Genomic DNA, 11,595 nt, shown 5'->3' with positions numbered 1-11,595 from the left:
TGAAAACAAGTACGGGATATTTTTGCCATCTACTGGCAGTTAAATGGACATTTTCAGCTCAAAGTCCCTTTTTCTAAAACAACACAAAATTGCCTTACTTTTGTTACAGATTACGCATGGATTCTCACTAATGAGACTTTACAACTCCAGTTTTTCCAGAAGCCGCACAAACTAGAAATCTTCCAAAAAAAAATCAGTTTTGCTGTTAAGTTCTCGTACGCTAAATCCACCACAGCAGTGGTTGGATTGTAAACGTGGCAGCAGAACGATTTTGTTTTTAAAAGAAATACCGGAAACATTTGTAGTACTCCTAGGTTTTGTAATGAGCTTTTTATTATATTATCATTATTAAATAAATACTCTGGGGTGGAGGACAGCTCTGGTACTGTGCCTGGTGGCTATCAGATGGTGCGTCTCCAGTGCTGTGGTGTGAGCGGGTCATACCTGGCGAGGATGGAGACTCCAGACTCCCGCATGCCAAAAACCCCACCCTAGAGCCAAAGCTGAGCAGCCCCCAGCTCTGTAGCAGCTTTCAGATCAGTGCTGAGATGCAAGCAAATGCTGAGCAAACAGTCCTGAATGGGTTTGGGTGCTAGAGAGAAGCCCCTCTGGAAAGGAGCAGGGAAGGGTGGCTGAGTGGCCGTAGGGTCAGACATTGTTTCCATCCAGGGAGCAGCTGCAGGTGTCCATACCCCCTCTGTGAAATGCGTTTGACATGTAAAAGGCTGTTTGCACTATTGCTCACAACTGCGCATCTTGCCAAGTTGCTTGTCCTGGAGACACCTGCAGCCCTGTGGATAAGGGGCTGGTGTGTTAGATGTGATCTGTGGTTCAGAAGCAGATAGATAGATAGATGTCTTGCCTTAAGATAACGCGTGTCCTCTGGGATTTCCTACCCAGCAGAGCTAATAGTATTAAACAGCAGCAAACGCCCTTGGGAGGAGATAATTGCTTCCTGGAGGTGTGTGGGTGGTAGAATAAGCCCTTGTGGCACTTGGCATCTTCTCAGACCCATGCAGACATTAACTTCTGTATAGGATCATAGAATCATTTAGGTTGGAAAAGACCTTTAAGATAGTCAAGTCCAACTGTTAACCCAATGCTGCCAAGTCCACCACTAAACCACGTCGCTAAGTACCACAACTGCACGTCCTTTAAATCCCTCCAGGGATGGTGACTCCATCACATCCCTGGGCAGCCTGTTCCAGTGCTTGACCATTCTTTCATTGAAGGAATTTTTCCTAATATCTGGTCTAAACCTCCCCTGGCACAATTTGAGGCTGTTTCCTCTTGTCCTGTCGTTTGTGACCTGGCAGAAGAGACCAAGACCCACCTGCCTACACCCTCCTTTCAGGCAGCTGTAGAGAGTGAGAAGGTCCCCCCTGAGCTGCCTCCTCTCCAGGCTGAACACCCCAGTTCCCTCAGCCGCTCCTCATAACACCTGTGCTCCAGACACAGCTTCACCAGCCTCGCTGCCCGTCTCCGTACACGTTCCAGCCCCTCTACATCCCTCTTGGTGTGAGGGGCCCAAACCTGAACCCAGGATTCGAGGTGCGGCCTCACCAGTGCCGAGTACAGGGGCATGGTCACTGCCCTGGTCCTGCTGGCCACACTGTGTCTGACACAAGCCAGGATGCTGTTGGCCACACCGCTGGCTCATGTTCAGCCGCCCGTCAACCAGCCCCCCAGCCAGTGCTGCCTAGAAGGCGGTAAGGGTGGCTCAGTTTTCCATATGGAAAGACACAAAGATGACGCAACTTTCCTGCTGGACGTCAGCTGAGGCAGTGGAGCGGTAGGACTGAGTACAGTGCCTCCTTGACAAAGGCATCAGGTTGACCTGGCCATTACAGCCTTAGCCAAATCCACCCTGCGTTGTGAAATATTTTGAGAAGTTGCACTTTTTTTAATGTTTTTTGGGTTTTTTTTAATTTTATCTTCAAATAGGCTGTTTTCTAGTTCCCAGCTGCAAAGAAGCTGCTGCCCTCCAGTTACGTTTTCCAGAGGAAAAGTTTCACTTTTGCACTGTTACACTGTGGTCACTTGTTTTTTCTTTTTGAGTTATGCTGGTACATGCATGAGCATCAGGAAAAGCAGGGTAGATGTATCTGAACTACAGAAACTTGAATTACGCCAAGTGCAATTCTTGAAAAGCCACTGGACAGCTGTGCTTTACAGCCACACACTCACCCAGACTTCGCTTCAGCCCGAAGGGGAAGGGACAAAATGCAAAGGCTATAGAGCTCAGCTAGGCTCCGGCATGAACCCCCAGCACCTGGATGAGTTAATTTAGAAAGAGCTTGTACTGTACTAGTTGGCAAATATATATATATATATATATGCATATATTATATATGTATACATATATATTTTTAAAACCCCATAGGTAGCATCCCTGTCATTGGTCTCTCGGTTGTATTTGCCCAGCGGGGTAGGTGTGCGCCCTGGACACCTGCCATCGCACGCACTAATCCCGGCATGCAGGAGGACCCAGAAAAAGGGGATGATATTTTTACACCCTCTTCTAGGTAAAGCCCATGAGTAGCTTAGCTGACCCCATCGGACCCAGCACGGCCTCGTCTGGGGAAGGGGGGAGAGGTGGCATCAGGAGCCATGAGCATCCTTCCCTCCCACCCTCCCTGGCCAAAGCCCTGTTGCCGACGGGGTTTGGGGCAGTTTTATTTTCAGGAGTCAGAGCTGAGCAGACGAAGGCAGCAGGACATTTTTTTTCTCTTAACGGGTCAGAAATGCATCTTCAGCGTGTGTGTCCAATTTAGCATTTCCTAAGGCGTGTACAAGCACAGGGGTATAATGATGGGTAGCGTTGTAAAAAATGAAGCAACTAGTTAGTGTCTGTTGTATATAAATTTTTTTGTGTGATGATAATGCCATTTGTATTGGAATAGACGAAGTTTGAACAAAATAACCATTCTGTCTACTCCTTTTCATTTTACTGCTCTCTACCATCAGTCATCTTGTGCGCACCCATACAGAGGGAAGAGACACCTATACGTAGGACATGAAATCGTGCCTTTGACATGCATTAGGACTGCTGGAAGCGGCAGCTTTATTTCACAAGGTGCACAAATCCCCCAGCTCACGCACAACCCCACTGCTGAGACACGCAGGCCGTGTTCCTAAATACTTGAAGTACCATTTGTCGTGCGGTTATTTGTCTTCCCTCGTTTATTAGCTGAGAGGAGAAGGGGGAAGAAGACTCCTACGTCCATCCCTTTGAATGAGCCAAACAAAACCCCGCTCCAGCTCCTGCAGTATTTTCCTGGAAAGTTTTAGTATCCGTTTTTGTTTCAGGTGTATGATGTACCTACTAGAGTCACCTTTCTCAAGGTCTTACAATGGTATGGGCTTCCCATTTAGTGCTTCCCTTGGGCTTCCTTCGCCCTTCCCTTAAATATTCCTTTTTTTGTCACTCACTTACAAAAAAACCCAACAGCTTCTTGTAATTCTGAATTTCCAGCCTGCCCCTTGGACATGGAGTTAACGATTCGTTCAGCAGTACCTCACTCCCGTGCCTGAGGGATGACCTGGTTTTCAGAATTCTCACATCATATCTATTGACCAAACACTGACTTTTGCAGAGAACAAGCCTGGTATTGCAGGTATTCGGTGCACAAATCTTTGCTCGTTTTGATCATCAAAATTAGGAGAACTGGATGGTCAATCAGAGCTCTAGCTACAAAGCATGAGTACGCGTTTGGTGTTAGAAGAATTCTGTTTTCAGCAAAAGCCTTGAAATACCTGCTGAAGCTGCCTTAATTTAAAAATCAAAGTTTATTTGTAAGACTCATCTCTTTTTTTTTTTTTCCACATTTTGAAATAGTTTATTTATCCTCATCTCACAAAGCTGTGAAGTAGATACTGTAGACATGGTAATATTTATTCTTGTTGCTGAAAGCATGTTCATGTTTTTTATCATGTTATATTCACATGTTTTGTACCTCAATGCATTTGGGTGTTTTGTTTTTTTTCTTTTAGAGTGCAAAGCAAAACTGAATCCCAGGATTACTGTAGTGCCCCAGCATCTTTGGGCAGACAAACCTCAGCTCTATGAGAGAGATGAACCAGACTAGTCCATTTTATTTTTTCATTTGTACTATAAGGAGTATTTATGATTTATTATATTATTTATTTATGATTTGTTGTTGTTGTTGTTAAAATACTGAACTTTAAAAAACTCTTGAGTATAAACATCCCTTCAAACGGATCATTAACATGAAGCTCAGAATAAAATCCTGAGCTCTATAAATACTCCATCCTTCTTGGTATTTTCTGTTTTGTCAACTGATGGACTCGAGGAGGTTTCATTTCCAAGTTAATTGCTGTAGTGCTTTCTGGGACTGGCTGCTGTGGAAGGGCACAGGGCCTGGGTTCAGTTTTGTCCTTTGTGCGAGTAACTGTACATTAGATAATCACAACGGAGCCTTTTACCTTCCATTGATGGTGTGGGAAGTGTTTCTTGGTGTACTGCACTGCATGTGATAGCTGTCTCCATGGCTTACATTTGCACTTTAATAAACTCAGAGATGAAAAGAGACATAAGCAACAAATCCTTAAAACTTCCTTATTGCACAGTCCCTATTTGCAGGCTGGTGTTGGCTGGTAAGGCTTCCCTCTGGAGATGCTCCCAGCATATCCTGGCTGTGGGACCATGGATGCCTCCAGGCCTTGTGGGGTGGGACAGGGAGGGGAGTAAGATAAACAGCTTCCCCAACCCAAAATATATGCCAGGAGTCAGGCCCAAAGGTTTTCTTTGGTATTAATGTGCATCCAGCAGAGCCGATGGACCTGTGCTAACTCAGATCTCAACTCCTTAAGCAAAAGCACAGGGAAAAAATAAGTTAAAGGTATTGTGCAAAAATAACCTTTCATAGCAGAAAAGGTGTTGGGGGGTGGGAGGGGATCGGACACTTAGTTCATATACGCCTGTGATGCAGTGGGATGTAACTCCAGTTAAAGCACAAAGCTGCAGGAAGTGCTCCAGCTCCATCCCTATCTGCACTCTCATTTTTACACCATTTAGTGATACAGAATTGGCTTCTTAAGAAATTTCAGTTCGCCCTCAGGTCCAGCAGATCACAACTGTTATCGTGATGATTTCCATTTTGAGAAGAAACGTGGAGAAACAGGGTTTAAAATTCACATGAGAATTATTTTAAGTTTTGATACGTTTAGGATGTACCAGCAAGGCTATAAAAGAAAAAAAGGAATGGTTTAATTTCCTGACCTAAGTTTAATTTCTGGACCTCACTATAGCCAGCCTCTGGTTTAATTGAGGAAATCTAAGTCGCTGTATGTAAAGCATTTGTGTATTGTCTCGAGCCATTCTGTACCAAGCGCTTTCCTTCTGTACATGCATTGGAATCGGCTCGTGAAAAAAAACCAGTTCTTACTGCACTGCAAGGTGTCCTCGCACGCAGCCACTGCCAGCAGCAGGGCAGCAGCGTGTGTTTTGCATCGAGCTGTGTCACAGCCCATGAGGACTGTCCGTAATTGCACCAGGATCGGGACCCGATCACGTCTGTCACAGGATGTATAGGGGGAATTTTTAAAAAACTTGATTTCAAAAAAAAGAAAAAGGCAAACTAGTCAAGTAACTTCCTTGGGACACAAAAAAGCACTGGCATATGTGGCTAATTCAAGATTTGCCTGTGGTGCTCGCAGAGCGTGTGATTGATAGACTTCAGGAGTTGTGTGCTAGCGCTGGATGGGGGGAGGATGAGGAAGGAGCCGGGGAAGGGAGTGTTTTCTTCATAGGCTCAATCCTAAACATTGCCATGGAAAAAAGACCCCGAGGTAAACGGTCTCCCCAGCTTCCTTGGGGGAGCTCCCTGCAAAGGCTGGAGGTGAAGGACACAGCCCACGTCCCAGCCTGCCCTGGAGCCAAACACGCACTTCAGCTCCCCGAACTCTCCATCTCCGCTAGAGAAGTCTAAATATTTGGGCTGGCAAGCCTGCAAAGCTGCGCATGCTTACAGGGGATTGTTTTATTTATTTTTTTTCATTGCAAGGATGGATGCAGGCCAACACACTTAATAGTAACCACATGGTAAAATAAATAAGAATGCCTGTATAGACTTAAAAGTAAACGTTAAATATTTGCTCTGTTTTCTCTGATGTCTCCTATGCCAGCTTTGAAATGGCCGTGTGGCAAACAGCACTTTTAGTTTGCTGTGTTTTCTTAAGCCTGGAACATTTAATAATTTCTAATTAAACCATCAACATTTTTAGGATATTTACGAGCAAACTGATACGGGCTCTTAAAATGTGCTGGGGAGGGGCAAAAGCTGCACACTACAGTCATATTTAAGGGTTTTTTTCTTCCAAAGCCATGTAAAAACCCTATCCACATTTTTCTGCTTTTGAAAAGCTATCCACTGGATACACCGAGGAGAAGCCATTAGTAATTTATATTTCTCTTCCTACGTGTAAAAGCATTTTTCTTAAAATAAGCAATCATCCTCCAGGCCCGCAGTGGAGAATGGCCCGAACACAGGGGCAACTGTTGGGTACCTGCCTGCCGCTGCGACTTGGTGGGAGCTAGAAGTCAGCCTGTACATATCTGGGATGCCTAAGTTAGCTTACAAAAATAAAGTAAATTTTGACTGAATGCTTTATTTACTCTTTTAAAATGTTTCTTGGAAAGAAATAAGTCAACTTTTCCACTATTTTATATATTCAACACAGCAAGAGTGGTGGTACATACTTCTTGTCCCAACACTTTTGTCAAGACCAAAACCAGTTCAAATTTATATGGTTTACTTTTTGATAAGCAAATCTTTTGGGGAGTCTTGCTATTCTAGCGCCTAAACTGGGCAGTAACGAGACGGAACAACTAAACTGCACCATTTTTTTCATGCAAATGCAGAAATGTTACGGCTCCTTCAGAGCTGACGAACAAGGTACTCCAAAAAGTGAGAAATACTGAAAATAACTAAATGTTGAGATAATCAGTGGAGATGTGCTCTAAATAGCAGACAAAAAAGGAAACGTCCCTTGCACATTAAACAGCGTAAGTGTAAAAAATAAAACTTTATTTACATTCACATCATCACTCCACCGTTGACCAGCGTGGGCTCTCATGGATGTGGGAAGCACAAAAGAGACCTTCAGGGATGCTCTAGGAGAAAGCAGCTCTCAGGGAGGGCAGCTAGTACCGTCTGCCTCAAAAAAAGAAAGCTTCACGGCAATGGGCACCTGGGCAACAGGAGGTTCATTTGTATCAATTAAGCATGAACATGCAAGGAAATGATAATGCAGCAGGGAATTTAAGGGTGTGAGTTGGCAAGGCAATGCACACTGAGGGGCCCACGTTTGCAGCAGATGTGAATTAATATGGCATATCTGAAGGCAAGTCAAGAATCTCCAATTTATACAAGTCATGACTGGACAGGGCTTTTTTTAGCTGCAGTTGGACTGGAAACCTGTGTAACAGCAGAATAGCAGACTAAAACTGGAAATACTTATTCAATATTTAATACTGGCTGTTTACATTAACCTTCCCCTGCCTTCAGAAGTTTTAAGTCCCGTTCTCCAGATCTCAGGCATCTATACACAGGAAGAAGAAAATATGCATCATAATAAATAAAAGCAGAGTTTACCTGAAGTTCAAGTGCTCCACTAGAACATATCCATCTGAGAGAAAGAAAAAAGAACTTGTAAACTCCTGAGCGCACGAAGTGGCAGTGCTAAGCACAGAGAACATACTGTTGCTTGCGAAGCCGATTTACCCCTCAAAACGGGACGGCAGCGGCCACCCGTGCCAGAGGCTTTCTGCAAACTTACATCTGCCCTCCAAATTGCGGCAAATCACTGCGTTGTCCTCCGCGACATCAATAACATCTAGCTGTTCTCCAGCTATGACTGGGAGATCAACCCTCCTCTTACTAGGGACCGAGCACGCGGCAATGGCTGTGTTGACAATGTTGATCTCCTTATCGTACTGCAGGAAAGAAAGAAAACCACAAGTTATTCTGTACTCGCGTGCAATGTCTTTAAGGGCAGCGAGGAGGGGTGGAGAGAAGAGGTTTCAGGTTGGGCTGTGAGGCTTTGTTTGGAGCTGAAGAGATAAAAAAACCCCAGCAACATCCCTGATGAAGATCCCAGGTTAGGGGAGAAGGCAGCAGGCCAGTGGGACATCCCTCCCAGCACACCTAAGGACCGACAACTTTCCACCATGCATCTTTTAAGCATGATAGGATTGTCAAAATTTAGGATTGACAAAAAAAACATAGCTGCTTCCCTCTGGCACAACTAGTTCTCTAAACAGACACGCACCATAAATGTTTCTCTAAAAAACTTCTCTTCTTTTTCCATCTTCTTGCTTTTTTCCACATTGCTCTTCTTGATTTTGAAGATATTTCTGCATCAAGAGGGAGAGACGCACATTTCTGAGCTCCATTTAAATAATCCCTTGCACATTGGGAAATACAACCCAGAGCCTAACTCCAGTCTGCAGTGAACTCTTGGAAGAGCAAAGCACACTGTTCCCATCGCTATTTTCCGTAAAAGAATGAATTTGCACCTCGAATCTGTCGGTGAGCATGACTTGAGCCATTTCGTATCCCCATTGGGAATAACTGTTTTTTCTGTAAGCAGCGTGGGAACAAACAAACTATCAAGTGTTTTGAATCAGTCGGGTTTTTATAGAAGTCAACAATTCACTTTTCCCCCAGCAGTTTGTCCCCCTCTGGTTTTATTTATATTCACACATAAAGGGTCCCCAGATAACTCTCATTCTGAGTCATTTATGGCAGTGGGGCTTGACACAGCTCTCCAGATTTTTGGGTTTTTTTTAGCATATGGAGGAGAAAGTCACCCAAGCAGACATTTACATGGCACTGTAAAGTGATTAACAAGCTCTTATAACACCTTACGGGGAGCGATGGCCATCTATGCTGGGGCGTTCCCTGGGTATGGAAATACCACTCCTTCTGGTCCGTACCTGAAATTCCAGCTACGGCATTCATTTTAGAATGAAGACAGGGGAAAAAACAACCAACCAACCAACAAAACACCCACTTGCAATAAATCATTCACCCTTGGCTAACTTTCATGCACTTAAAATTAAGAGGAGGGGAAACAAGAGCTGAAGTTCGGGACTTTTAAGCTGTGAAGAGATTCCTCCTTGGTGGTCTCAGGCCGCAGGACCTGCGGGCTCTAAGGAACAGACAAAAATGCATCGACTTCCCGATAGTCTGTGAAATTAAGCACATGACTTGGCACAACACAACAAGTGGTGTTTGAGCAACCCCATGCACGAGCTCTGTGGGGAGAACCTGGAAAATAGGTCTCTGATTTGCATTTGTTTGAAGTCCCAGGTATCGGGTCATGAAAAAGCTCATTGCAATGCACCTTCTTCTGATCTAAATGGGAAACTAAAGCTCCTACTTCCATGCAAAGTTTTGCAGTGCCAATAACAGAAAGTTTTATTTTTGATTTTATGCACAAATGGTACAGCAATAGGCAATGCAATGAACCCAGCTGGAGAAAGAAGACCCAAGAAATCAGTATCTTAAAATAAGGGCAAGAGGAACACACAGGCAATTAACTATGCTGCGTACAGGGCTTCTAAGCACAGCACTCTTGCCAAAATAGCAATAGCTGATCCACAGAGATCAAATATTTAATCAAGGCACAATTAAAGAAGGAATGGCACTGAGCATGGCAGAAAAGCAGCCAAATATATAGCAAGTTACACCTTTTTGTCTCAGCTAAGTGGGAAGACATGATACAACTTCAAGATGAGACCCTCAGGATATCCCCTGCTTTGTTTTGCCCTGAAGATATTTTATGCAGAGATTCCTGAAAGCTGGCTTCAAAGGGAAAGGACCCTGGAGCAGCAGCCAGCAAAAACCATCTGCGCCATCAGGGCATCCCGCTCCTGCAAACAACTCGAGAGATGTGTGTACGAAGATAGACAACATGGGAAAACACAGAATGGGAATCTAGACCTTTCCACATCGTCGCTGCTTCTCCTTTGGTCCTTACTGTCTTTTGCCATCAGAAATTTTGGCATCCAGGTTTTGTACTTGTCATCCTTCTCTCTGAGAGGAGGGGAAAGAGCCACACAGAAATTCAAGTTTTTTTCCAGCAGACCGCATCCCTTCCGCAAGCCCCTGTACCTACAGAGCTGTGATTTTTCTGTCTCCCCCCAGAACCACCCCTGTAATGCAGACACTTGCTGTGATTTATACCAGCACGTGCTGCTGCCACAATCATCTGGCAGCAAGACATCAAGACATGCTGTTCCTATTAAAAGTAATTTTTTCTGACAAGAGCTTGCCAGGATGGGGCTGATTATCGGGTCTGGGAGACGAAGTTTTCCTTCCTTAGGAAAACTATCTGAATTTTCACATTTCAGGGAGCAGCTCCCTGCTTTCCACGTCCCTGGCACTAACTAGGTAACATTGAAAAAACATTTTGCAGGATGCTACTTGCCAAATTAAACACACATGGAGAGGGCACCTGGACTGTCTCCAGAGGACTGAGTCCCGACCAGCTCCTGACCCCCAGTGGCTTGCAGTACCGCAGGCTCCCCTGGGCACAGGTTTGTGCCAAGAGGAACATCTCCTTGGCCCGAGGCCAGCCCCAGGAGAGGGCACCCTCCTCACCTCAGCTCTCTCTGCCCCACCTCGACATTGTCGTACACCATGTCCTCCTGGGAAACAGCCGCTGTCAACCAAAATGCAGCAGGGAAAATTATTAGGAGATGTCCTTCTGAGCCTGCTCCTCCAAATTATGTATTGCAGAGGAAAACCGTGGCTGCTGCTAGTTGCTCAACCCAAAGAGGCCAAGGCAATGCAAAAGCAAGATCCTCAGTGCTCCAAAAACCAGGCAAAACTCCCACACAAGGCAGGATGCTCAGGTTTGGTAGTTGAGTAGGAGCAGTAGCAAAGCCCCAGCTTCACACGGTAGCTAACCCTAGCAGGGTTTCCATGCTGAGAACATGGGTACGTTCACTCCAGCACCTTCTCAAGGCTTCATTAGTGGGAACAGGTTTTGTGTCCACTCCCATTTACATAGTTTTGCAGAGAGCTGCTGGAGTGCCATCGGCTGTTAAACACCACTGCCAGTCTGGAGGCAGTGGCTCAGCACAGACTGCTTTGCACGTTGCCTTCCTGAATATATTCAGAGCTACAGGAGGAATGCTCCTATACAAAGAAAAAACACCCCAAAATGGGCAACAAACTACCCCCAAGTGAAACACAAATCTCTGTCAAGTCTTCCCATTTTAATGCTGCCACATTAAATGATTTTCAGAAAGGCACGATGCGTAAAGTTCACTTCCCATTGTGCAATACATTTCCCTCTTCACATACACACACACAAATCCCCAAGAGTCAGATATATGTATGTTGCTTACCTAAATTTGGTGTCGAAGTGGAAAAAAGTCTGCGGATACAAAGAAGCTTTTAGAAACAAGTTTGCACATCAGCATCGCCCAGAAAGCCACAAGTACCAACAAGCTGGCAGTGCTTGCTGCTGAAGAGATGGAGGCAGGTCTAGGTGCATGGTCTCCATGACACCAACAGCATCTGCCAGTATCACAGCCCTTGCTAAATCAGCATCTCCACCCTC

General features: G+C 45.0%; 1 protein-coding gene across 8 annotated transcripts in view; it reads right to left on the bottom strand.

Moving 5' to 3' along the window:
• FYB2 (FYN binding protein 2) overlaps positions 1 to 11,595 on the bottom strand; it is a 525,108-nt gene that overhangs the window by 487,501 nt on the left and 26,012 nt on the right. For 5 of the 8 annotated variants that reach the window (XM_080406358.1, XM_080406355.1, XM_080406356.1 and 2 more), the window contains 5 exons: positions 11,381 to 11,409; positions 10,629 to 10,689; positions 9,969 to 10,061; positions 8,293 to 8,377; positions 3,810 to 7,957 (listed from right to left, as the gene is read on the bottom strand). In XM_080406358.1, coding sequence (XP_080262484.1) covers positions 7,742 to 7,957; positions 8,293 to 8,377; positions 9,969 to 10,061; positions 10,629 to 10,689; positions 11,381 to 11,409 — 484 coding nt within the window. In that variant the 3' untranslated portion in view covers positions 3,810 to 7,741. Of the gene's footprint in view, positions 1 to 1,647; positions 7,958 to 8,292; positions 8,378 to 9,968; positions 10,062 to 10,628; positions 10,690 to 11,380; positions 11,410 to 11,595 lie in introns of those variants that run through there. The other 3 variants (XM_080406359.1, XM_080406360.1, XR_013931024.1) reach the window with 3 other exon arrangements.

This window comes from Falco punctatus, assembly GCF_963210335.1.
Source record: "Falco punctatus genome assembly, chromosome: 11".
NCBI lineage: Eukaryota > Metazoa > Chordata > Aves > Falconiformes > Falconidae > Falco > Falco punctatus.
The sequence above is the reverse complement of the archived record's forward strand: the minus strand, read 5'-3'. Positions and strand labels throughout refer to the sequence as shown.